This window comes from Peromyscus maniculatus, chromosome 13, assembly GCF_049852395.1.
Source record: "Peromyscus maniculatus bairdii isolate BWxNUB_F1_BW_parent chromosome 13, HU_Pman_BW_mat_3.1, whole genome shotgun sequence".
Taxonomy (NCBI): domain Eukaryota; kingdom Metazoa; phylum Chordata; class Mammalia; order Rodentia; family Cricetidae; genus Peromyscus; species Peromyscus maniculatus.
Window position 1 is genome coordinate 68,119,150 of NC_134864.1, and position 25,141 is coordinate 68,144,290.

Here is a 25,141-nt window from a genome sequence, read left to right on the forward strand (position 1 = left end):
TTAAAAGTAGAAAACAAAACTTTATTTGATGAAAACATTTTAAAAGTTCCAGTATGAAGTAACAAAACCAATAACCTACAAATCTTTCAGTCCTTTGCATTTCAAGCTAAATAATCTCTTCAGAAATATGACCATTTTGTAATATATATCCCTTTCTGTAGGCTAGACATGTATGAGTGGGTAAATGGATATAAAATTCAAGAGAAAAAAATGAATTTTTTTGAAAAATAAAAATCTGAAATCTCCCCTTGAGGTGTATTGCAATATGGTTCCAACATACTCAGCACCTTGTAGTCACCAAGTTACTGATTTGAGTCCTGGAATGAGCCTATTACATGAAGAAACAAGATCTTAGAAATCTGTGAGTCATACATTGGCAGCAAAAGAAAAATGACAGCAGCTAAAGAGAAGCTCAGGTATTGAATTCACACTTCTGAAATATTTAACACACTAAAAAATCAAATGAATTGTTTGGATGTTTCACAAAAGAGACAGCTCAGAGTTGAGAATACAGAGTGTTGTTCTCAGAGTGAGCTGGACATTGCCAGTGTGTCTTCAGTGCTGTTGTTAACACATGACTCCATTAAGAGACCAAATATCAGATCTTACTGCACATATTACATGGATATAGAAACTCTGGATTCCAAGTACTCTTTTGCTATATCTCTAAAACAAGGTTTGTTCTAGGCCTGAAGACATCATTCAAGACCTATGCTTCTTGTAACTATTTCACAGTCATGTGCCAGATCAAGAGTATCGAATCAATGTCATACATAACTTGTGTATGACATTGTCTGCACCTGGAGAAAGGCCAGTTTCTTGAGTATTTTTCTGTTTCTTTGTTGAGGATCCTGAGACAGTTATTCAGGAAAGCTAAGAGGTGAGGTGGACACTGCTAGCATTGAAAGAACAATTAGACTGGAAAGATAATTTTAAATGAGCTTTAGCATGAACAAAAGCTAGAACTTAACAGCCCCCATTTTTTAAGGGCAGACAGTGCCTTGTAAATTGGTCTTAGAAATATCTGTAATAAATGACTAGGGATCAAGTTTCAAGAAATGACTTCATGCTTTAGTAGTTCAAGTTTTGATGCTGTTAAATACATTTCTATTTTTGTTTTGAAGCAGTTGTGATTTTATTGGTTTTTGTGAAACCCCTTGTCCAGATTGCTTATCTACTTTTAACTTTAAAAGGGCAGTAATCTGTGTTTATCTGCCTATATATTTGAAGCCACCTGTTGTAACACTATGTTAGTTTATTTACTGGAGAACTACAGGTTATGCTTTGTACCACAAGATCTGTTCCTATTGATAGACTTAATAAAACCAGCTTCTGCCTTAATGCAGTCCTGTACATAACAGCTGTATGGGTGATACCAGTGGTTCAGTTCTTGGCATGGTCAGTCATTGCCATTGTAATCACTGTAGCTGTGGTAGCCACTGTTCCTTCTCTCATGGATGCTAGACATCTTCTTCCATGCTGAGTCCTGGTGGAAACTAGCACTAAAGGACCTTCCTAGACGTCCATGCTGCTTCTTGGAGATATTGTCTTCACTCTCAGATTTGGCAATTCCCTGGGCATGTGTGGGAGGCTGTGATTCTTGTCTAATGGTTCCAAATGGAAAGCTCCAAAAGCCAAATCTTTGCCAACTGAGTCTCTGGAATGCTATGATGCAATGCAAATTTCCTCCAACCTGAGAAGGACAAAAAAGATGAAGACAATAGAGAGAAAATATGTATAAGTCTGTGGGGTCCTTATTGACTCCCTTAGAGTAAGGCTGTTATTCTTTCACATGTCTGAAAACACTTCTATTCTGCACTCATCAGAACACACTAACATACTCACTTTTCCTGACAGCTGCCTTTACAATATAACAAACTCCTTAGGGACCAGAGCACTCCTCTCCACAGCCTAGACTCAGCATAGTCATGGCCTCATATACCTAACTCATACACTTAAGATCATGCCTTATTCTTTTCTCTATGTGTGGTCTTTTTCCTTTCCTTCCCTCCTCTCCTCTCCTAAAAACTCATCCTGTTCCCTCCCCTACATATGTGTGTGTGTGTACACAAAGATTTTTGAGTCATAATATCTATAGCTCAGGCTGGCGTGGAAATCATTATCCTCCTATCTAAGAACTGAGATTACATGCATGTGCCACCACACCCAGCTGCATTTATTCTTTTATCAACAGGTTTATAGAAAAAGGATGCCTACTTCTTTCTGCAGTCATGTTTGTACACATGGCTCTGCCTTGTGACAATAATTTATCCAAGTTGGGCCAAGACTATCAAACTCAACCAAGACAGTTAAGTCTCAAGCTAGAACTGAAAATAAGTCATAAGTTGAAAGTCTGCTAGAAGTGCATATTCAAATAAAGCATTGTGAGCACAACATAGCCTACATAAGAATGACTGATAGATATTCTGAGCCACTTGGCTTCTACCATTACTACAGAACTAAGTGTTATTTCCCATGACTGTCCTCCTGGGCCTTAAAATAAGTCTTACTTTTCAAACTAATTCACATAGTTTGAACTTGGTTTCTGTTATTTACCACTTTAAGAGTATTAATAAAATACTGCATTTTGGTCATTTGGGAAGTGGCTTCCAGTGTAGCGGTGTTCTTACCTTCTTTGTTTTCCGGAACTGCAGCCCTCTCTCTAGATGTCGGATATCTAAGAATTCTGGATTTTGAGTGTTTAGATCAGTGACAATATCTGCCCATCTATAGTAAGAAAAGGAACAGTTTTCTTTAGGCCCAAAGTACCATTGTAATAAAGCTTTTTCCAAAAGCAAGTTACCATAATATACCACAGCAGTAATTGGTGATTATTCTCTTAGGTCAGCATTGTTCCACCTACTAGCCTTTAAAAGCTTCTTTTTTTGTGACAGTTGTGGTTATCCAATTCCTGTCAATGTTCTCAGTTTATAATTGGTTTCTATTCTTATATGTCAACATACCAGATAATATCTTGTAGGCTAAAGCAGTGGCATGCCACACTTTCTATTATAATAAAGTCAGTTTATTTTCTTATGGTGGGACATGGGTGGGATATGTTGTATAAGCTGGCCTTGAACCCTTTGATTCACACGATCCTTTTGCCTCATTTACTAATGTGCCACTGTGTGTCTAGCTCAATTTCTGAAAGAATTAAAAAATAACATGTCTCTACTAAAATACAAAATGGTTGTAAAGAAAAATCAAAGAAAGTTATACAAATAATAAGTGAATTTGTTAAAAACATGAAAATCAAGGACTAAATAGGAAATTGGGGTTTTTTTTTATATGACCAGCAGTAACTTAAAAAATGAAAATTTTAAATCAATTTATAATAGGAAGGACAACTTAAAGGACATGTGTGAGTTTATATTGAAAAATCAAAACCACTGCTAAAGGAAATTAAAGTTCTGATTATGTAGTGATACAGTCCTTGATGTTAGTTTATAAGATTCCATGCCATTATGATGTCAACTCTCCCTAAACTAAACCATGAATTCTAGAGATTCTGTCAGTCTATATGTAGAGGGCGTCATGGGAAGAAAAAAGAGAGAGGGAAGAGGAGGGGCAATGTGGGCAGGCACATGGCATGTACATGCTCTAGTGGATGTATGGAGTTTGGAAAATGACTATCAGTAGTTGGTTCTCTCCTTCCACCCTGTGGATTCCAGGGATCAAACTCAGATCATCAGGTCTGCATACAAGCACCTATACCCACCAGTCCTAAAGATTTTATTTTATCAAATATGCATCAGGATTTTTAGCAGAAATGATCCAATTCTAAATTTTTTATTTTATTATTATTATTATTATTATTTTGGTTTTTTGAGACAGGGTTTCTCTGTGTAGCTTTGCACCTTTTCTGGAACTCACTCTGTAGCCCAGGCTGGCCCCAAACTCGTGGAGATCAGCCTGGCTCTGCCTCCTGAGTGCTGGGATTAAAGGCGTGCACCACCGTCACCACCACCCCCTGGCCCAATTCTAAATTTTTTAGAGAAAAATTTTTGATGTTGTTCAAGACAGAGTTTCTCTGTGTAGCTCTGGCTATCCTAGAACTCTCTCTGTAGACCAGATTGGCTTTGCTTCTGCTAGGATTAAAGGAATGCACTATCATGGCCAGTTAGAAAAAAATTCTTAATATGTTACTTAAATGGAAAAGCAAGACAAAAAAAGGATAGAATTTCATTTGCATAAAATTCCCAAATAAGAAAAGTACATCTATGGTGATGGGAAGCAGAACTGGGTGGCTGTGGGGCTAGAGAGAAATAAAACATAGCAGAAATTTTTGTGGCAGGGTTGCACTGTGACTGGCTAATGACCACACAGATGTGCACATGTATCTACATGCATCTAGTTACACAATTTTGATCTGGGCTTTCAGTGAAGGAAATAAAAGCTACTAAAACATACCTTTTACAGTGAATGGCAGGATGTTTTCTACTTGACTCTCCAATTAAAATCCAATATTCCACTTCCTGTGGTGAGAGAGGACCCCTGCTAAACAGAAATATACATTCACAGTCAGCTTGATAAATGGCATTCACTCCCCAAAGTATGCTGATCCAATTATGTATTGGTAAAAAACAAACAAACAAAAACCCCAAAACATTAAAACTCAAAAATGGCTTTTGTTATTTTAGAATGAATACCAGCATTTTGGTTTGGGCCATTCAAGAAATCCTTGAATTAGATTTAAGCCTTAGTTAACTTCCATATTCAAAATCGGGGGTTAAAAGTGTTTTTGCATATTACCCCCTTGGCCCAGAAAGGAAGAACATCCTAAGCTGCTCTCTTCAGCTACTCCTTTTTTCAGGATGCATCTAAGTTTGTAGCAGCATCCTAAAAATATAGTCCTAAAGTGATCATGGCCTGGAGGTAGAAGCTGATGATTTTGAACAATGTTCCAGTCCCACCCCTGGAAATTCTAATTCAAGTTTGAAAAGGAGCCTGGAAATTTGCATAATTTTTAAGACAAAAAATTAATGTGGGTCATAGGAACAAGCATTGATTTATGAAGAACTCCAGCTATCTTATTTTTCAAGACAGGGTTTCTCTATGTGGTTTTGGTGCCTGTCCTGGATCTCCCTCTGTAGACCAGGCTGACCTCCAACTCACAGAGATCTGCCTGGCTCTGCCTTCCCCGGTGCTAGGATTAAAGGCGTGTGCCACCACCACTCTGCAGAATTCCAGCTATTAACAGAACAAATCAGTAAAAGTAAAAGCCTGTTTTACATTTGGTAGGTACCTGAAGGAAGGTAAAGGCATAGGTTGGAATCATGAAAGAAGTGCAGCAGCCAAGCTGTTCACTTGGCTCAGGTTCCCTGATGCGCCACATCCAAGGACCTTTGAGTGGGACATTTGGGACCCATGGCCTCTAGAACAAAAAACCCTCCTATCCTAAAGACCAAGCCACATTCTCTAGCCAGACTCTGGGCCCTCACAGAAGAGGGTAACGTCCAAGGTCCACCTCATCTCTTCCTCCTCCTCAGTCAGCAAGCCCACAAAGCCAAGTGTGAATCAGTGGGGCGAGACAGTCATACATGGCTTCCATTTTCACCTGCTCTTACCCATAACCTCTGCTTTCTGGTCGGTCCCTCATGAAGGAGCTTGCTAAGAAGAAAGAGTAACATTCAAACTCAGCACCCTTGTTTAGACTATATCTCCTTCAAAGAGACAGAAGTGTGTGTGTGTGTGTGTGTGTGTGTGTGTGTGTGTGTGTGTGTGTGTGTGTGTATGAAAACATGTTCATGAAACAGAAACCAGATTAAGAAAAGGGAGAGGCAAATATAACCATGAAGTTTAGATATGAAACTGGTCCTAACCTTCCTTGTGACAAAAGAGACAAACCCTGACAAATTCCATGTTCTTCACATTGAGTACAGAAGGTGCTTTTTAATGTACTCAGTTGTGTACTCTTGGTATAGGGCATGTAGGACAATGGTGAGGATACTGGGAATTGTTGTTTTTAAACAAAATCTCAATTATTTGATTTTTTTTTTCAATAAAGACTGGGGAGCCAGATGGTGGGGTCAAAGACTGCCAGCTCAGAGAGGCAGAGAAAACACTCAACTGACCTTCCTCCTGACCCATTGTTCCAGAAGCATCTCCTCTCCAACAAATCTCCAACTCATTGTCCCTTCTTTCTACTTCCTGTGTGCCAATCCATCCTCCTGAGTCCTTACTCTCTATGGTTTACATCCTGTCAACTGGTTACTTGTTCCGCCTCTTCACCTATGAAATGTTTTTATTTAATCAGAAAGCTCTTGGATTAAAAGTGTGTGCTAGGGCTGAGCCACACCAGAATTAGAAACAGATTTTTCCAGTAAATAATGCAACCTTGGGATTCACAGTGTGATTGAATATCCTGTAACAGGGGATAGCATGTGAATTCCCCTGAACCTCTGTATATAGTCAAAAAAGTGGTACTTCAGATGGCTTTCTCTTATAGTATCTGAGCAACAGCTTCTAAGTGCATTCAGTCCTGTAAAATATATGTACACTCGATGTGAACAAAACATACTACCAAATTCCCAGTTTCTAAGAGACGCGAATCTTTTTTATTCCTGAAAACACCTTGTACAACACATTTTCCTAGTTAAGTGCCCTTATTAAGTATGGAAATGCTTACCTGAATGCCTTACTAGCTTTAACAGGGGTTGCTTCAAAGCCAATTGGACAAAAATAATGATTTTGGCAATGATAGATATAAGCCAGTGATTCATCTTTCAATCCTCGGGTCAACTTTGACAAGGCCCCTGGAGCTACAAAGACAAAACCAGGCAAACTGAGGGCCATAAAGCAATGTCTGTATTTTACACAGAGGACTAGTGTACATAGTTTTGAACACACTGACATTCTGAGTTTCAGTAAGGGGATGAGAAACTACCAATGTGGATAAAAATATAAATGAATTTACTTTTAATTTTAGATAAACTCAGTAGCAAAACAAGTGAAACATGTCCTTGCTTACCAGAACTTTCTAAGAATACACCAAGTTGTTTAAGAAATTCAATAAGTATGTAAAACCCAAAATCATGGTCTCAACTTTTCTGGTGATGGACATCTGCCACTACAAGCTTCTAAATCAGTATGCCTATGCAAAGCACATCTGTCTTTAAACGCTACACATATAAACTAAATCTACAAAAGATTTACAAAAGAAACTTGAAATTAGATTCAATTATAGACATCCTAATGTCTGGATGTAGTGTATATCCCAACTTAAAACTTACTAATACATATAAATACAAACTCCAAGTAAAAACAAGCTACAATAATGGTGTGCAAGCACACACACACACAAATACATATACACACCTGCCACACAATAACACTCACACTTGCCACACAAAAACACACATTATCATTGTGTTGGCTAGTTTCATGTCAATTTGACACAGCTATAGTCATCCAAGTGGAGGGAACTTTGATTTAGGAAATGCCTCCATAAATTTTGGCTGTAGGCAAGCAGGTAGAACATATTTTTTTAAATTAGTGATTGATGTGGGAGGGGTCAGCCCATTGTGGGTGGTGCTAAGTTTGGGCTGTTACTTCTGGGTTCTATTAAAAGGCAGTCTGAGCATTAGGAGCAAGCCAGTAAGCAGCATTCTTCCATGGCCTATACATCAGCATCTGCCTCCAGGTTCCTCCCCTTTTTGAGTTCCTGTCTTGGCTTCCCTCAATGGACTGTGATTCGGACACACCAGCCAAATACTCCCCAAGTTGCTCTGGTCATGGTTTTCATCAGAGCAATAGACACCCTCACTAAGACAATTGTCTTTCTACATACATTACACAGATCAAAGGCATCAGCTTTGCAGTCAGGCTGAAGTTCCAAAACAACTATTTCTCCTGATCTGTTGCCCATCACTGTAATAGCTATCTAGTGATTTCAAAAATATTAGTATAAGAAACAAATTTTTATCAGCACTCAGTACTCAAAGCCATTAACTGGGGTTTCATTAACTTGCATTCCTGGAAGAAATTAAATTATTCATTAACAAATAGCTCATTAAAGCTGAAATCCTGCATAGTATGCTCACAGTGATGGACTTTCTGGGCACTGAATAGCTGCTGACCACCAAGAACTGCCAGTCAGTATCTGCAGGAGCTCCCTGACTGCCTCACATGGGCTAGGAGGGGGGCAGAGCTCTGCCTATGTACATGTTAACATTTCTGGCTTCTATTCTGAAGTTCCATCAAGGCATGCCACATAGACTTTCGCTTCTTGGCAGATCAGGACAGACAAGAAGTCCTCTCTACTAAAATTCCTACTTCACAAAGACTAATAATGATTAGCCATTCTATAGGTTTGAGTTGTATTCAATCACACTTTAAAAACTGACCCACGGGTAGTTTAGATGAAGAATTTTTAAAAATAAATTCAGTGAAGTCTTTCATTTTGTTTCCATAAACAAACATGATTTTACATAGCTTCCAGATAGTGAATTAAGATAAAATGTATAACTTTACTCTTCATATACTCAAGTATTGTAAAAGATGTCTATAATTGCCATTGCTTTAGAAAAATTGAAATTTTTTTTAAATTGTAAAAATGTACAATGAGAAGCTTCCTCGGATAACTGAAACTATTGTTTCAGTTATGAGAGTTGAACTTGAAGCCTTTGGACATGACAGGCAAGCTCTCTACCGCTGAGTAGTGTAGGCTCTGATAATTTGCTGTATTTCTTGAGACAGAGTCTCACTCTGTGTCCCAAGTACTAACCAGGCCAGACAGTGCTTAACTTCTAAGATGAGACAAGAGCAGGCTCATCCAGGGAGATATGGTCATAGACCAGGTCTTACTTTGTAATTCAGGTTAGCCTGAAACATGAAGTCCCAGGCTGGCCTTGTATGCAGAGTAATCCTGTTGCCTCAGAACCTCCTGAGTGCTGGGACAAAAGGCATTGAGACAATATGCCTGAAATCCCAGACATATTCAATAAAAGAGCTTTTGCCAGCAGTGGTGGCATGTGCCTTTAATCTCAGCACTCAGGAGGCAGAGGCAGGTAAATTTCTGTGAGTTTAAGGCTAGCTTGATCTACAAAGCAAGTTCCAGGACAGCCACAGCTACAGAGAGAAACCCTGTCTCAAACAAAACAGAACAAGCGGGGGGGGGGGGGGGGGGGGTAAGAACTTTCATTATAAATGTAATACAAAACTTCATTAGTGTTGTTGTAACTACTTTAATGCTCCAGATTATATCTGGGATTCCATGGGCAGAGGAGATGGATAAGAAAGTTTGCTCTCCTTGGCACTCACATCATTTTGTCTGCTGTAAACGCTCTTTTACCATGTCCTAGCTTTCCAGAAGCAATAAGGTGGGTTTTCTTCTGTGGAATAATGTTTGTAGGATTATTAAATATGACATATAGCATCTATACACATGATTTCTAATAATAGGATGTTTTTCTTCTTTCTCCAAGGTATATAACATTCTTCTAATGATTTCAAGATCAGCAAACTTATTCTTAAAGCAGAGCTGATGTGGCCAAAACAGGGAATGAGGATTCCTGTTGCACCCTCTCCCTTTCCTGCCAAGGCTCTCCCACAGAATCCTCAGGTTTCAACTGAGCACAACTGGAAAATGACTGCATCTTGCCAGGCAGTGGGTGGTGGGTTTTTTTTTGTTGTTTTTCCAATGATTTCTAGTTCCTCTAGTTCTTCATAAATTATTTGTACAATGACTGGATGGATATAAATGTTCTTGTCCAGTTTCCTGATGAATATGTTAGGATGCCTGGCACTGGGTCCTTCTGATTTCTTTTACTTTGGTTTAAATTTCCTTTAACATATCCCCACTCTTTTATTTGTAGAGTGGAATAAATCTTTGAAGTTGAGGCGATTCTTTAATCCTTATCACAATACCCCATTGCAACAATCTTGAATAAAGTCTTCAATTTCAAAGAGGGTCAGAAAAGTTTCTTCTTTAACAGTACCTTACAGTTGTCTGCTCCACAAAATTCAAAGTTTATTATGACAACTGAAAAGTCAAAATCATTAAACAATACAAATAATTCAACTACTATACAATAAATAATCATTAAGATGAACCTCATCAATATGTCTGTTAAAACCAAGACTGTTCTACAATAGTGTTGTCACTTCACAGTTTGTTACCCTATAGTTTTGTGTTATCATTTGATGAAAGTCCAGCATCAAAAGTCCTCAAATGCTTTCACTCTGTTTTAAAATGAACTGCAAATTCCATGCTTTATCTTAGAAGTTTTACTGTCAAGCACACACATACAGAACAATGTCCTAAACAATACACACAATGTATCAAGAGCAGTGTTTATAACATGCCTTAAAGTTCTAAAGTGCCCTACATATTACCACCATGATTTTCCTCTTAGATAAAGAGGTATAAAAACATCAGACTGTTGAGATTTTACTTGTTGTCCTAGGAAACAATATAGCCAATTTCTGAGATGTACTTAATCTGAAAGCTTGGACTCGTGTGTGTGTGTGTGTGTGTGTGTGTGTGTGTGTGTGTGTGTGTGTGTGTTCATTTTTACCTACCAGTTTCTCCAGCTGTTTTATTCTTCCCATGGGGCTTATATAGAACATAAGAACATCCTTTTACATGGAAGTGGTCATTAATTTGTCTAAACCATCTGAAAATAAGAAAATGATTTACTCATAGCAATAGTTTCATAACAAGGAAGGGCACTGTTCTAATTGTACAGAAACCCAAGCACAGCCCACACATGGCATATCTAAGGGAGCCTGGGACCCAGTACTAAAGTATCTTTTACTGTCCACACACACTACAGCATTATCAGTTCATAAAATTAGAAATAAGTTGTTGTCCCTAAGGGGCAGCTCCGTACCTCATGAGTGTTGTATTTCCAGTGAAAGGGCCAAACCTAATATCTTCAAATGGGGGTTGGAAGCCCAAAATATGTAATGCATCTTCTTGGGTAATAGGTGGGAGACTACAAAAGAAATATTTCCTTTCATTTCATTGTTCCAGTCATACCAAATACAATCTGCCTCAGTGTTAATATACAGGTTTAGCTAGCAAAAAGTTTTAGCAATATTTTTCATTTTTTATTTTACTGAAAATACATGCAAATATTTTAAGATGAAAGGCTTATAGCAATATGTACATTTTTCTCAGTTTTTGAAAAATCTGCTCTGAGTCTTCCATTATAAAAAAAAACAAAAACTTAAATTATTTTTTTCTTCTTGAGGCAGGGTCTATGTAGCCCTAGCTATCCTGAAACTCACTGTGTAGACCATCCCAGACTCAAACTCACAGAGATTTGCCTGCCTCTGCCTCCCAAGTGCTGGGATTAAAGGCGTGTGCTACCACACTAGGTTTCCTTCAAACTACTTTCAAAGATGGAATTTGGTGATAGCAACAACCTGGCATACTTACTTTCCAGCTCCCATTGTGCTATATAAGAAATTCCAACAAGAAATTAATGAGGAGATACCACATGAAGTCTTGTATTGTGGCCGGCTTATGCAGTACCTAAGAAATTAAACAGTTTCTTCACTTGAATGAATACAAAACATGCAAAACAGAAGTATACATCTTATGAGTGATTTAAAATGTGATCATTTTAATTTAATGGCAATTTAAGGCAAATTTTAATGCAGTGTAAGATCATTATTTGTTTAAAATATTTCCTACTTATTAAACACAAGAATACATGACAGTAAAAATCATCTATTTTATCAAGAAGAACTACATTATGGCTAGCAACCTACTAAAGCACATCTTATTCAAACCAAGAAAGGAATTATTGTTATATAAATTCTGATACCAACTACTCAAATTTCTATGTGAATGCCCAGCTGGCATGGGTACAGGATCATTTGTAACTTCTGAAATACTGGAGAAAGAAAGCAAATCACTGTTCCATTGTGTCAAGAGGTTCACAGATTCTTCTACTCAGACCAAAGAACATTCCTTTATCACCCACTATGTCCACATGAACCCAAGGGCAGGGAGCCCCAGAGCAGAACTGTCACAGGATTTAAAAGGAAAACACAAAATCCCCCAGACCGAGACAGAGACTAATGGACCATGACAAGCAAGCACATATATGGGTAACTTTTAGAACATTCTAGAAAATGTTAATTTAGTCTGGAATTTATACGCAAAAGAAATATTGCTAATTTTATTAGGTGTGGCAGTAATTACTCCAAGCTAAAAAGCCATTTTTAGAAATGCATACTTAAATAATTGGATGTAAAATAAGGTATCAGTCACTTCCTTGAAAATTCTTCAACAAAGAACAACCAGGCAAACAACTATATCAAAATTTAAGTATCATCCAAAGTAGCTTACCATTAGGAGGATTCACAAAATGAGACTGATGGCCAGGTGAGTCTAGAAAATACTGGCCCAGCTCCATTAGTCTACTTCTAAAATCTGAGATATACTTAAAGTATTTAGATACAATCTTAGAACTAAAGGCATTCATAATGAATGCAAATTATTAACTTATACCTGGCAAAATAATGTCAAATTATATATTTTTAAGAATAGAAATAAAAACTGGCATGGCCACATACCATCGTCTGAGATCTAACACTTTTCGCTGTTTAACATCTTCAAGAGGAGAATGCTGGGGACACTCCCTCTGATGCCGCCCTTTTTTATCTGAAGTTTTTTTCTTAGAAATTTGTTTCTTTGTATTGCCTACAGTACAAAGGAATATAACAGGAAAATTCTCAGATGAATTAAACCACCACACCAGAAGGTACAACAGAATTAGAGAGAAACTGCTATGCATTCTGAAAATGGTATTTGCAAACATCTTGAAGTAATTCCTGTGCTTTCTAGAATAGTCCTCTTCACTAGAAAGAAAGCAAGAAGCAAATTAAAAATAATTTGAACCACCAGGAATGGTATTTCCTATCAAGATTGTATCCAAGTCCAGAGCTAGTGTCTTAGAGATGGTAATAACCAGGCCAAAAGTCTTTAGTCATATCTACAAGTTACTAACAGGAAAGAATTAAACTAGACCACTTTCCTGAAAATGAATTCTTTCTATAAAACAAGAAAACGCACATTAACATAATTCTATTAAGATACTGGATCTGCTGTGATGACATTCTGTCCAATGTGTTACATTATTAAAATGCACTAGTAACCAGAATGCAAAACATGGTGTCCTCTCTCTCTCTCTCTCTCTCTCTCTCTCTCTCTCTCTCTCTCTCTCTCTCTCTCTCTCTCTCTCTCTCTCTCACACACACACACACACACACACACACACACACACAATCTTCCCAAAGACATGAATGACTGCCTACTGGGGAGGGAGAGATATGGAAAATGGACAAAAGAGACAAAAGTGAGAAAGAGAGTTTACCTTGTTTAATTTTGACACATTTATTTATTTCAGAACCATGTTGATATTTTATCCACTCAAAACAGTATATATATTAAAATATTAATCATAACCAAGACTGATTTTGTTAAAATGTTAACATTCCTTTCAGCTATACTCAGATGCATTAATATCTTCCTGACATCACCTATTTTAAATAAAATAAATCTCATATGAAAATTAATTGAGGCCAATATTTTATTTTTGTGTTATCAAACAGATTATGTAGACATAATACATGTTTACAGACTCACAGCAGGAGATCTATTTCAGTACCATACACAATAACCATGTAGCTCCTATAACCAGCTGGGACTCAAGAAATACTGCCACACAAGGGATATCTGTAAACCATTATACAATGAACACTATATCAAAACACAATTTCCCCTCCTGTTTAATTATTCTTTCTGTGTCTTCACAGACACAGAATATACAAAATGTTTCCGAGCTTAACAACCACTTGCAAATGTGAACTAAATCTCACTGGGCCAGATTCTCTCATTGGTTAAAATGAATCTCAGAGAGAAGACAGAAAAGTGACTTTCCTTGGGACTCCCTCCTCTGCCTCTTGATGACTTAATTCCCTTGGTAATTTTGGCAGGCACTCAAACTTGTGAGGCTAATGAAACACCAAGTCTGTGACTCAATGAGTAAAGACTGCCCTGTCATTCTTTCCTCAATGGCTTCTGTGAGTCTGTCCCTGTGCTGCTTTTGGGGTGTGTGTGTGTGTGTGTGTGTGTGTGTGTGTTGTGAATCTTCAACGGGTAAATGAGCATACACATTGCAAGTAAGAGATCTCCATACCGCCACAAGGAGATTTGGTTCTAGAGCCAATGTTTCACTGAACTTGCAGAAAGAAAGCAATGTCAAAGTAGTAGCTAAAGCATAACATACAAAATGACCTTGATTCACTGCTCTGTACCATAATCCTATCCTTTCTTCCCAACCCTACACCCATATAGCCCTCTCCCACTACAATCAACTACCCTGGAATTTAGAGAAAAGTATGAAGAAAGAAAATAAATGAAAATCCAGAGCAGTGTGTAACTACACCCACCTGTAATCCCAGTACTCAAAAATATTGAAGCAGGAAGATTAAGAATTATAGGTCAGAGCCTGGAGAGCTGGTTCAACAGTTAAGAGCACTGGCTGCTCTTGAAGAGGACCTCGGTTCAGTCCCATGTGGTGGCTAACAACCATCTATAACTCTAATTCCAGGATTCACCATGCTCTTCTGGCCTCTGAAAGTATCAGGCACACGCATAGGGCACAGACATCATGCAGGCAAAACACCCATATACATCAAGTAAAAATAAAATAAATAAACTTAAATGAAAAGAATTACAGGCCAGGCTGGCATACAGAGCCAGACCACTCTCTCTCCAGGAAATGGAGAAGGGATGGGGACAGCAAAGGAAGGAAGATCCACCATTGTTTTCCTTACAGAAGCACAAGACAGAGCTCTGGGCAATCATCACCAAATGAGGCTGAAAGGAAGCTGAAAACAGGAAAGTTATCAAAGAAATAGAGGCCCAAATTCTGTGTATAAATGTAGACCAAACCTTGTCCTAAGACCTGGACCACCACATGCACAGAGTAAACCCCAAGCAAGACAGTCAGGGATAATGGCCCAGTCCAAGAACAGAACTGTGCTGTGGGATGGTCTGTATGTCAAATTGCTCTGATTTGTCAATAAATAAAACACTGATTGGCCAGTGGCCAGGCAGGAAGTAGGTGGGACAAGGAGAGAGGAGAATTCTGGGAAGTGGAAGGCTGAGGCAGAGAGACACTGCCAGCCGCCGCCATGACCAGCAGCATGTGAAGACGCTGGTAAGCCACCAGCCACGTGGCAAGGTATAGATTTATGAAAATGGATTAATTTAAGCTATAAGAACAGTTAACAAGAAGCCTGTCACGGCCATACAGTTTGTAAGCAATATAAGTCTCTGTGTTTACTTTGTTGGGTCTGAGCGGCTGTGGGAGTGGCAGGTGACAAAGATTTGTCCTGACTGTGAGCAAGGCAGGAAAACTAGCTACAGAACTGTCTTTAAAAGACAGAACTGGCAATTTCAGTTCAATCAGAAAGAGACAAAGAGACAGAGAGAGGCAGAAAGACAGAGAGTGACACAGAGAGAGATAAAAAAAAACAGACAGTGACACACACACAGATGGGAAGGGAGGGAAGAAAGGAGGGAGAAGGGAGAGAGGAGAGAGAGGTTGCTAGATTTGCTTGCTTGCTTGATGGGTAATATACCAGAGTTGATACAACAGGACATCCAGGACACAATCCAAAATGATATAGTGTGTGAGAAAACTAAGAAACAATTCGCTCTTAAGGAAAAGTTAAGTCGAACTTTGACCTAACCCAGATTTTGAAATCTGCAAAGAATTTGAAGTATGAACTGTACTAGATAATATAGATAAAATGCTCTAGTAATAAATGAAGATACCAAGGCCCTGCAAGTAAGAAACAGAAGCTGTAAATCAATGTAACTTCTAAATCTAAAAGTAAAGAATGGAAGAGGATGTACCAACAAATATCAATCAAAAGAAAGCTGGGACAATCAGGTCAATATCAAAGCAGTTTTCATAAAAGACAGTCCTGAAACACATGCCATATTATTAAAAGGAATATTTTTCTGGAAGGTCATGCCATGTGTCCTGGATTAGCCTGGAACTCACTATGTATCCCAAGCTATCTTCAAACTCACGATCCTTCTGCTTCAGCCTCCAGAGTGTTGGAATTACAAACAAGTGCCACCATGCCTGGCTAAAGAGGGTCAATTCTTGAAAAAAGCATAAAGATTACACATATGAGTTTTCCTAGTAACAGAACTTCAAATCACACTTTAAAAATCTCAACAGTGGAGAGTAGAGGACACCAAGAAGCTGTCTTTACCTAGGCAATAACTGCAATGACAGGTGCTATTATGGAACTCTGGAGACTTCTGGAAATGTGGCACATTTTAAGGAAAAGCCAGAAAAGAAACCACACTTAAATAATACACAGCAAGGCAACTAATACTCATTCCCCACTCCAGTGACCAGCAACTGTAAGTGTTGCTGGGTCACCTAGGGGTTCAGGTTGGGCAAAAGGGACCAGGAGTGAAGAATGAGTCATCACTAAAGGCCCTGCAAATTCTAGAGGGAAAGTACACTCTCAGGCTCCCAAATGGGACAACAAAATTATCAATAAGGCAATTCCATAATTACAGTTAGAAAGTTTTATATCCCACTACAAACTCACAGAAAACAGGAGAAAGCACTCCCCAGCTTGTTTCAAGACACCTGCATAACACTAATTATAAACCCTAAATCAAAATATTACAAAAAAAAGATATATTGTACATAAATACAGGCACCAACAAAGCATGTAAGTCCCCTGAGGATTACAGATTTACACAACAATCTCTGGAACAACTGATTTCAAAATGCACAAACAGAAGTAGAGGTTTTATAAAAACCATCAGAGTGACTAGAAACAAAATAAAAATCCTAGTTCCATATAGCTATGCAACTTTGGGCAGATTTATCCCATCTAAGCCTCAATTTCTTCACCTATACAATTTGAATAGCAGAACCTAGTTCATTTAATCCTGGCATTCCTGTTAACTCAAGGAAAGTGAAAAAGCATTAATATCTGAAGATCACTCCAGTGCAAGGGTGTACACGGCACCCTGAGTGATGCCATCCTCCTACACTGTTCATACACAGCCTATTCTGCGTAGATAGAGGACTTTCTGGGTGCTCAAATTTTACTGTTGTCATTTTTTATATAATTTTTTATTTTTTTTATGTGCATTGGTGTTTTGTCCCATCAATGTCTCTGTGAGGGTATCAGATCCCCTGGAATTGTAGTTACAGACAGTTGTGAGCTGCCATGTGGGTGCTGGGAGTTGAACCTAGGACCTCCGGAAAAGCAGCCAGTGCTCTTAATCTCTAAACCATCTCTTTAGCCCCTACTGTTGTCATTCTTTAAAGAAGATCCTAAAAGATGATGTTTGCTTTTATTCCTGGTGCTTTAGAATTTCTGTTCATATTTCAGTAATAGTAATGAATATGTATTTCCATATCTTATATAACCATTCTTATTTATACCTCTATCTGTATTACATACAATATATAATAGTATAAAATAGTAATATTTAATAGTATAATATAGAAATATACACTAAATCTTAGATACAGAATGTTTGATTATATATTTAATTCTTATGTAATCCTGCTAAAATTTTGGTATGACAAAGAATTCTATATTTATAGGTTCACTGTTATCTAACATTTAAAAGCAATTTGAATGCTTTATGGCCCTGTTCATATTATCAACCAATTTAAGACAAGTACTTCTTAAGTTTGGCTTCATAAAAATACATCAATACCAGGTCTGACTGAAGAAAGAACTTCCCTACCATCAGGAAGTTTTAGAGCTATCACTGAAAGGGAGGGAAGGAGATGTCAAACAGAATCTCCTTTTAACATTTGGAACAAGTAGTGAATGGAAAGAAATGTGAACAAGTCCTTAGAAACATACATACAGACATGTGAGAAATAAAATGGACTTTAAAATATGGTAGCTACAAAAAAAATTTCAAGACTTTGATAAAAACATATGTTCTTTTTACATTGAAAAATTTTCAAAACAGAAGTGTCTTAATATGTTAGAAAATATGAGCATGTTCCTGCAAAGCTACAAAATAACAGTATTAATTAGCCTTTTCTGAGCTATTATGTACTTATCTTTAATACTTACATTTTATAATGCTCCAAAAATGCACACATAATGTTGGAAGTTTCCATGGGCAACACATTCAGGGACTAACTATGCCCAGGGTTACTCAAAAAAAAGAAAAAAAAAAAACTGCAATGACAGACAGGATGGTTAGCGATGCTACTTGTTCAGCAACAAAAAAATATTTCACTGCAAGATTTAGAAATACTTGGCATTGTTTTCACTTGTGAACTTCATAGCTCTTTCTTACCTGATTTGTGTTTCAAATTTGTGGTCACCCCATCAAATTCAGATTTATCAATTTCCCATGCAAGAGGTAGCTTGCCCAGGCTGGTGGATAAGTTTTCCAAGCTATTTTCTTCATTATAGATTATTTCTGATGTACTAGTTGGGATACCAATGTATCTTGAACTATTTTCAGCAGAAATCGAGGTATTATCAGGGAGGCAAGAAGAGCGGGCTGGGTTGGGAGTTTTGTAGATTGAGGTTGCCTGGTTGAGGAAGGCATAATCTGAACATATGGCATAAATTTTTTCCCTAGTATGAGTCACTGGACAACTTGAAGGATAATGACCATCTCCTCTGGGGCCCACGACTGCTCCTGAGGCACTTGAGCAAAAAGATTGTACAGCACCTTGGAGATCCTCTTCTGGGGACTTGTTCTCAGATTTGTGCTCACCATGTCCAGAATCAGTGGATCTTCCAGCTTCTGCAACGTTAGGCATTGAAAGCAACAGCAGATATCTCTGTTCCTAGGAAGAAGTCACAACCCTCTCACTTTTGAAAAACTTTTTCTGAAAACTTTGGCAAATTTTCACAGCATTCTATAAAAGCTTCAGAATTGACAGATGGGATCCTAAGAAAAGACAGAAGGGAAAGATTGTTTGGCTATCCAGCAGGCATGATGAATGGCAATAAACTTTATAATGAGTATGTTTCATATACCTGCACTCAATGCAAATTGATTTTATGACCATACAGCCTGAGTTATGACTAACCATCTATCTTATATTAATGATTAGCTTAGGGGATGGGGAATACAGCTTAGTTGGTTAAGTGCTTGCCATGCAAAAATGAGGACCTGAGTTGGATTTTCAGCACCCACATTAAAAAATAAATAAATAAAAAGCTGGCTGACCCATAATGCCAGCTCTGGGTAAAAAGAGGCAGGAGTATCCCCAGGGTTTGCTGGCCAACAGTCTAACCAAATCAGTGAGGCTCTGGTACAGTGAGGGACCTTGTTTTAAAAAATAAGATAGAGTAATGTGGAACACAGTCAATGTTGACCTCTGACCTCCACACACATGTACACACATGCATGTGCACTTGCACACACACACACACACACACACACACACACACACACACACGAGCTTAAAGCAAAATATGAGAATGAAATACAAATAACCCAGTTACAAGGGGAAAGTCACATCTGTAAAGACATTACAGAAATGAACAATGAGTTCATGAAAAGAAGCTCATTATCATTAGTTGCTATGGAAACACAAATCAAAACCACAATGGTTTACCAACTCATACCCACCAAAATGGCTATAATAAAAAGACACAGGCAACAGTGAATGTTGGGAAGTGTGTGGAAAATCAGATCCCTCATATGCCACTATTAGAGATATAAAATGGTCTGATGAGCTTACCTAATAGTTATTCATACATTTCAACACTTACTGTGTAGTCTGAAAATTTCCCTCTCGATACAGATGGTAAACATTAAACCATGCCCCTGAATAGCAGCATTACTCATAATGACAAAAAGTGAAAACAACCCAAAGCCTCGTAATTGACTAATGGGTGAAGGTGGCACATCCATCTGGTGAAACACTACTTTGCAATAAAAAGAACTACTGGTCCTGATACAAGATAAATGGACTTTGGAAACATTATGCTAATGAAAAAGCCAGTCACAAAAGAACTGATCCCTCAAGAGTTAAATTTACACAAAACCTCCAGGAGCAGCAAGTCTACAAAGCAGAGTGTACCTTTAGCAGTTGCCTTGGGATGGAAGGTTCAGCATGATAAGCCTTTTCTTTGAAATAATGAAGATATCCATAACTAACACAAGAACATAGTAAAGGTCTAACTTGGAGAATATTCTAAAATGCCACTGAAGTGTACATTGTAGTTAGTGGATTGTATGGCATATGAATTAAATCTAAGTAATACTGTCTAAAGTAGTACACTGACCAGATGATAAAAAATGTATATAGGGATAAAACATACATGATGATAATGATCATGTCCAACAAATAAAATTTACAATTTAAAGTTACTCTCACTAACTTCTGATCATTCCCAAGGAAAACTGGGCTTCAAGTCTAATCTGATTCCTCTGAGGAAGAAAATAGTAAAGTTCAAATAGCCATTGAGGGCATTCAAAGAAGCTACAGCCTTACAAAGGAACAAGCCCCTAGTGAGGCACAGCATCATAGGAAATCAAAGGTAGGTGTCTTGTGGAGCAAGACAGGCTTTTCCAGGCTCCAGTGACCAAGCAGTGCATGAAAGATTAAATCCATCCATAGGGGTCATTGTGACTTTTTACTACTGAAATATCTTCTCATTTGCTTATGGTAAACACTAGAAATGAAAATAACCACAGATTATGATTTGCTCAATAGCCATCACACAAGTATTAAATGGTACAAGCCTGGCTGAGTCTCTAAGAAACAGATATGATGAAGAACAGAGGACCCTCCAGCATCTCCTGAATGAAAGGGGTAAAGGTCACGAACACCATTAATGGAATTTAAGGAAATACACTCCTAGGAAGGAGACTCCGTCTGTGCCAAGTAAGCTTCCCCTTCTATAAGACATGACTTCGCTTCACAACTTCAAGCAGGCTTTTTTCTCATTTGCAGTTAACAGTGGCTCACAGGACAGAGGTACATTATCACCAAAGTGGTACCTGCCATGGTTTCACTGAGAACACTTTTTAGTAAAGAAGTCTTAATGTGTCTACAGATAGTGTCTGAGCTTTCTCCTTTTTCTTCGTTTTGTGGTGTGATGGTGATAGTGCAAGAAGATGCAAAGGGAAGCATGATGCATGAGGTTTGCAGACAATGCTGGTTTTCTCTGATGATTGGATTTCTACAAGTTCTGATTTCCAACTTCCTAGCTGTGATTCTCATTGTTGGTTGTTTTCTTTACTTTTTTGCTTTTAGCTCTTTTGGGGGCCCACCACCCAGCTCCCAAATAAATCACACACAGAGGCTTATTCTTAATTATAAATGTCCAGCCTTAGCTTGGCTTGTTTCTTAACCAGCTTTTCTTAACTTTAAATTATCCCATCTACCTTTTGTCTCTGGGGCTTTTCCTTTTCTTACTTCTGTAAATCTTACTTTCACTGTTACTCCATGGCTGGCTGTGTAGCTGTGTGGCTGTGTGGCTGTGTGGATAGCCCCTAGCATCCTCCTCTCCTTGTTCTCTTGCTCCTTCTTCCTTTCCTCCCAGATTTCTCCTTCTATTTATTCTCTCTTCCTGCCAGCCCCACCTATCCTTTCTCCTACCTCACTATTGACCATTCAGCTCTTTATTAGACCCACAGGTGTTTTAGACAAGCAAAGTAATACAGCTTCATAGAATTAAACAATTGCAACATAAAAGAAGGCAACAAATCTTTGCATCATTGAACAAATGTTCCACAGCATAAACAAATGTAACACATCTTAAAATAATATTCTATACCACCTCATGTCCTTCTTTAAAAGCTGTGTGGTGGAGGGGCACAAATGTGTCTGTGGTTGGGTGAGGAAGAATAACAGATAACAGATGGTCAGCTGGGGCAGTGGACAGAGGTTACTGAGTCAGTGCATCACACACCCCCAGGCACTGCCCTTTGTAGATCAAAAACTGACACTTAACTCTACCCTGCCATCACTACCTTCCTCTAGGCAAATAAAATTTTGACTATGGGAACAGCAATATATATCACAGTTTGGTGATTTTATGCTCATTTGGAACCTACAGAAAGGAAAAAAAAAAGTGTGGGCAAAATTGAATGTGGTAGCCCATTTCTATAATCCCAGGACTCAAGAGGCAGAAACAAGAGGCTGCTTCAAGATTGAGTCTAGACTAAATTGCATAGCTAGTTCTAAGCCAGCCACACTGGGCAGGACCCTAGCTCAAATAACCAAAACTAAATAAACAAAATAGGCAAGGGAAACAGCCTCACTTAAGAATGAAAGATATGACTGAACTTGCTAGACCATGAAGGTGATTAAGAACACAGCACTCGATTAATAAAACATGTGGCCATCTGTTTTTGGTTTGTTTGCTTTAAGCAATAGTCACTGAACAAGAACAATCTCTTTGGTCTCATTCTATCTTAAAAAATAAATAAATAAATGCAATCTACCGGAAGATATATTTTACATAGGTTGTCCCTGAAAATGAAAAGTATTAATATTTCTTCCTTTGAACAACTGTTTTATGTGAATATCCCTGAAAATATGTATATTTATAGGTTTGGTGACACAAGTAAAATATATTGCAGAAAAAGTTATGAAGTATCAGAAGGTATTTCACAGAAAATGATAACAAAATGACCCAGAACCCATGCTAATGTTTTTATTTCCACACCATGACTGATCCACATCTGTGCCCCTCCGCAGTTAAACTCAGAAAGGCTTCTGCTTTGGTATCCTCAGGACTTTACTAAGAGCCTGCTTTATTAAAATGAAGAGAGCACAATTGCTGGAAACAAAACAATTACAGACATAGATCATTCTAATAAGCTGCAATCGTAGTCTCAGGAAAAATTGGGGTATGAAGGGCTGATTGTCCATCACTTAGCCTGCAGATGTCGAGATTTGTATCTCCTTCCATCTCTATGTTTATAAGTCCATGCCACCCACCCTTTGAGCTATCCTTTCTACCCTAACCCCTACATAGAGAGCAGATAATATAATCGGCTACACATATGTCTAATAGAACTTCCCTACCTAAAGCCTTCAGCTCTTGGAGCAAAAGGCTAACTCCTTAACTGGTCTGAAATCTATCTCTTTAGAGCCACCTTACCCCACATACCCTCCTCTGTCCTTCCACAGTACTTTTTGGTTTTCTGAAATCTGTCTTCTAGCCCCCACCCTCTTACTATTCATTCTCACCCACCTTCTAAAGGTATACTCAAATGCCACTTGGATGTTCCAACCAAGCCAGGTTTCCTGTTCATACAGTGGAACCTTTCTTTCCAGAACATGATTTTACTTGTGTGTGTGTGTGTGTGTGTGTGTGTGTGTGTGTGTGTGTGTGTGTACAAACGGCTGTCTCCTGAAAGTCTAGTTGTCCTGACAATTGTATCCCAGGGCCTAGCCTTTGTAGAAGCTTAGTCCAACAAATACTTTTTAGGTGCCTACATTGCACCAGACATTATTGTAATTGTTTCCCCCTCATTTTGATTAACATATTAAGACTTGGTAATGAGAACGATTGCAGGAATACAGTTCAATTCCTCAATTTATTCACAGTATCCCCCAAGCAGTAGCAACCCCAAACTTTCAGGACAGCACTAGAGAAATGATTTGTGAAAGTCATTGAAATGGACAGTTCTATCAAATAAACATACCTATTGCAAAGCCAATATTCATCCCCTGAGTTATATTCAAGTTATGTGCTTTTCGTGTCGACATGCCTAAGTATCACGTTCAGTAGAGAACTAGACATCTTATAAAATCTCAATAAAGCTGTCCACATGTCACAAACAGTATAATCAATATTCTGTATAGAAAACAACTGAGACGCAGAACAGAACAGTTTTGCTGAGGACTGTTGAGAACGCAAAGACACCAGCTTGGTCCACCTTCTCCATCATCATCCTGCGCACAATTTCCTGTCTCCTCGACCATCAGACCAGAATCCGCTCCGGATGGCCTACCTGCGGGTACCAGATTCCTGCAGCGAACGGTGCCCCCTTGGAACCCAGGTTCTGGGAAGCCAGGAGACTTCACACCGCCCCCCTTTGAGGCTCCGAGGCAACCTGAAGGTGACAGCAGTGCTGGCGGAGCAGACCCGGGAGCACCAGGGCGTTAGGAGTGCAAGTGCAGCAGCGGGGCTGTGCCGGGTTCCTACTCCCCGCTCACAGTGGCCAACCGAGAGCCCAGTGTCCCCAGTCCCCCTGGCCGAGGCTAGCTAAAGCCTACTAGGCTCCTCCCGGCCTGCTCCCTCACACCCAGCCGGAAGACAAGGTTCACCAGGAGGGGGAGCGCGCGCAGGCCTGTAGGGTGCCGCTTCCAACCTGCAGCGGACTGGAGGGGCGGGTAGCAAGCGGGCAGTGACAACCCTGGAGCTGGTAGGGGAGGCCGCGATGGGTAAGCTGATATCACCAATAATTACAATGGCGGAAAAATAAATAAATAATCCCCAAGTCTTGGCTCGCAACCAGGCCGGCTTTAGCTCACGATCAACCGGGGGGCGGGGGGGTGTTCTGAGTTTTCCACGCCCCTTGCCCGGTGGAGTAAAGGACCCAGCCTGAGACTTCTCTTGCTCTCTGGACCAGATGCGGGTGTGCATAGAGGATGCCCACTGCAGACCTGGTGCCCGAGACCCGTTAGCTCAGCGTGGAAACCCGCTCCTGGAGAGGGTAAACCAGTACCCACGAATGCACTACCCACGGGTGCACCCCGAAGCCGAGCTTTGTTTCGGTGATTTCTATCCCCTGAACCTCTCCCTCCCAAGAGACCCAGCTCAACCCTGATCCTTCCAGGAAGGGCCGGCATCGAGGCAATGGCGGCGCTGCGCAGAGGCGGAGCGCATGGCTGACCAGTCCCTGGGCCCGGCCCACCACTGGGGAATACCTCTGTTTTCGTTGGGTCGCGGAACTCCGGTGCTGGAAGGCAAAAACAGATCTGCATCCTCGAGCCTCCTACCCTAGGCCCGGAGTCTTTCGTGCCATTCCAGCGCACAGGGACAGCGCCAGGACCTTGGAGCCGGGTGGTTGAATATCATTGACAACACCTGCCTTCCTTTCATCGTTTAATCTATAACTGCCATTTGTAGGTGCGGTGGATACCGTGGACAAAATTTTTGTTGGGAAATCTTAGCTGTAACTCCA

At 39.3% G+C, this 25,141-nt stretch overlaps 1 protein-coding gene and 1 long non-coding RNA gene across 6 annotated transcripts; one reads left to right on the forward strand and one right to left on the reverse strand.

Moving 5' to 3' along the window:
• Window positions 1-25,022, reverse strand: Bivm (basic, immunoglobulin-like variable motif containing). Of its 5 annotated transcripts, XM_076550479.1 has the most exons (11): window positions 24,885-25,022; window positions 18,329-18,934; window positions 16,032-16,135; window positions 12,529-12,655; window positions 11,384-11,479; window positions 10,833-10,937; window positions 10,522-10,616; window positions 6,629-6,761; window positions 4,411-4,497; window positions 2,631-2,727; window positions 1-1,693 (listed from the first exon to the last, which is right to left on the reverse strand). In XM_076550479.1, the coding sequence occupies exons 5-11, from the start codon at window positions 11,395-11,397 to the stop codon at window positions 1,400-1,402; spliced, it is 825 nt and encodes a 274-aa protein (XP_076406594.1). In that variant the 5' UTR covers window positions 11,398-11,479; window positions 12,529-12,655; window positions 16,032-16,135; window positions 18,329-18,934; window positions 24,885-25,022; the 3' UTR covers window positions 1-1,399. The 5 variants fall into 5 exon arrangements, with proteins under 5 accessions (XP_076406594.1, XP_015845585.1, XP_015845584.1 ...); XM_015990099.3 differs by lacking the exon at window positions 16,032-16,135 and having other exon boundaries at window positions 4,411-4,494; XM_015990098.3 differs by lacking the exon at window positions 16,032-16,135.
• On the forward strand, window positions 9,137-9,839 carry LOC143268337 (uncharacterized). The gene is made up of 2 exons (XR_013044191.1): window positions 9,137-9,320; window positions 9,426-9,839. It is a non-coding gene; the product is annotated as an uncharacterized LOC143268337 (long non-coding RNA).
• Window positions 25,023-25,141: the final 119 nt, after the last annotated feature.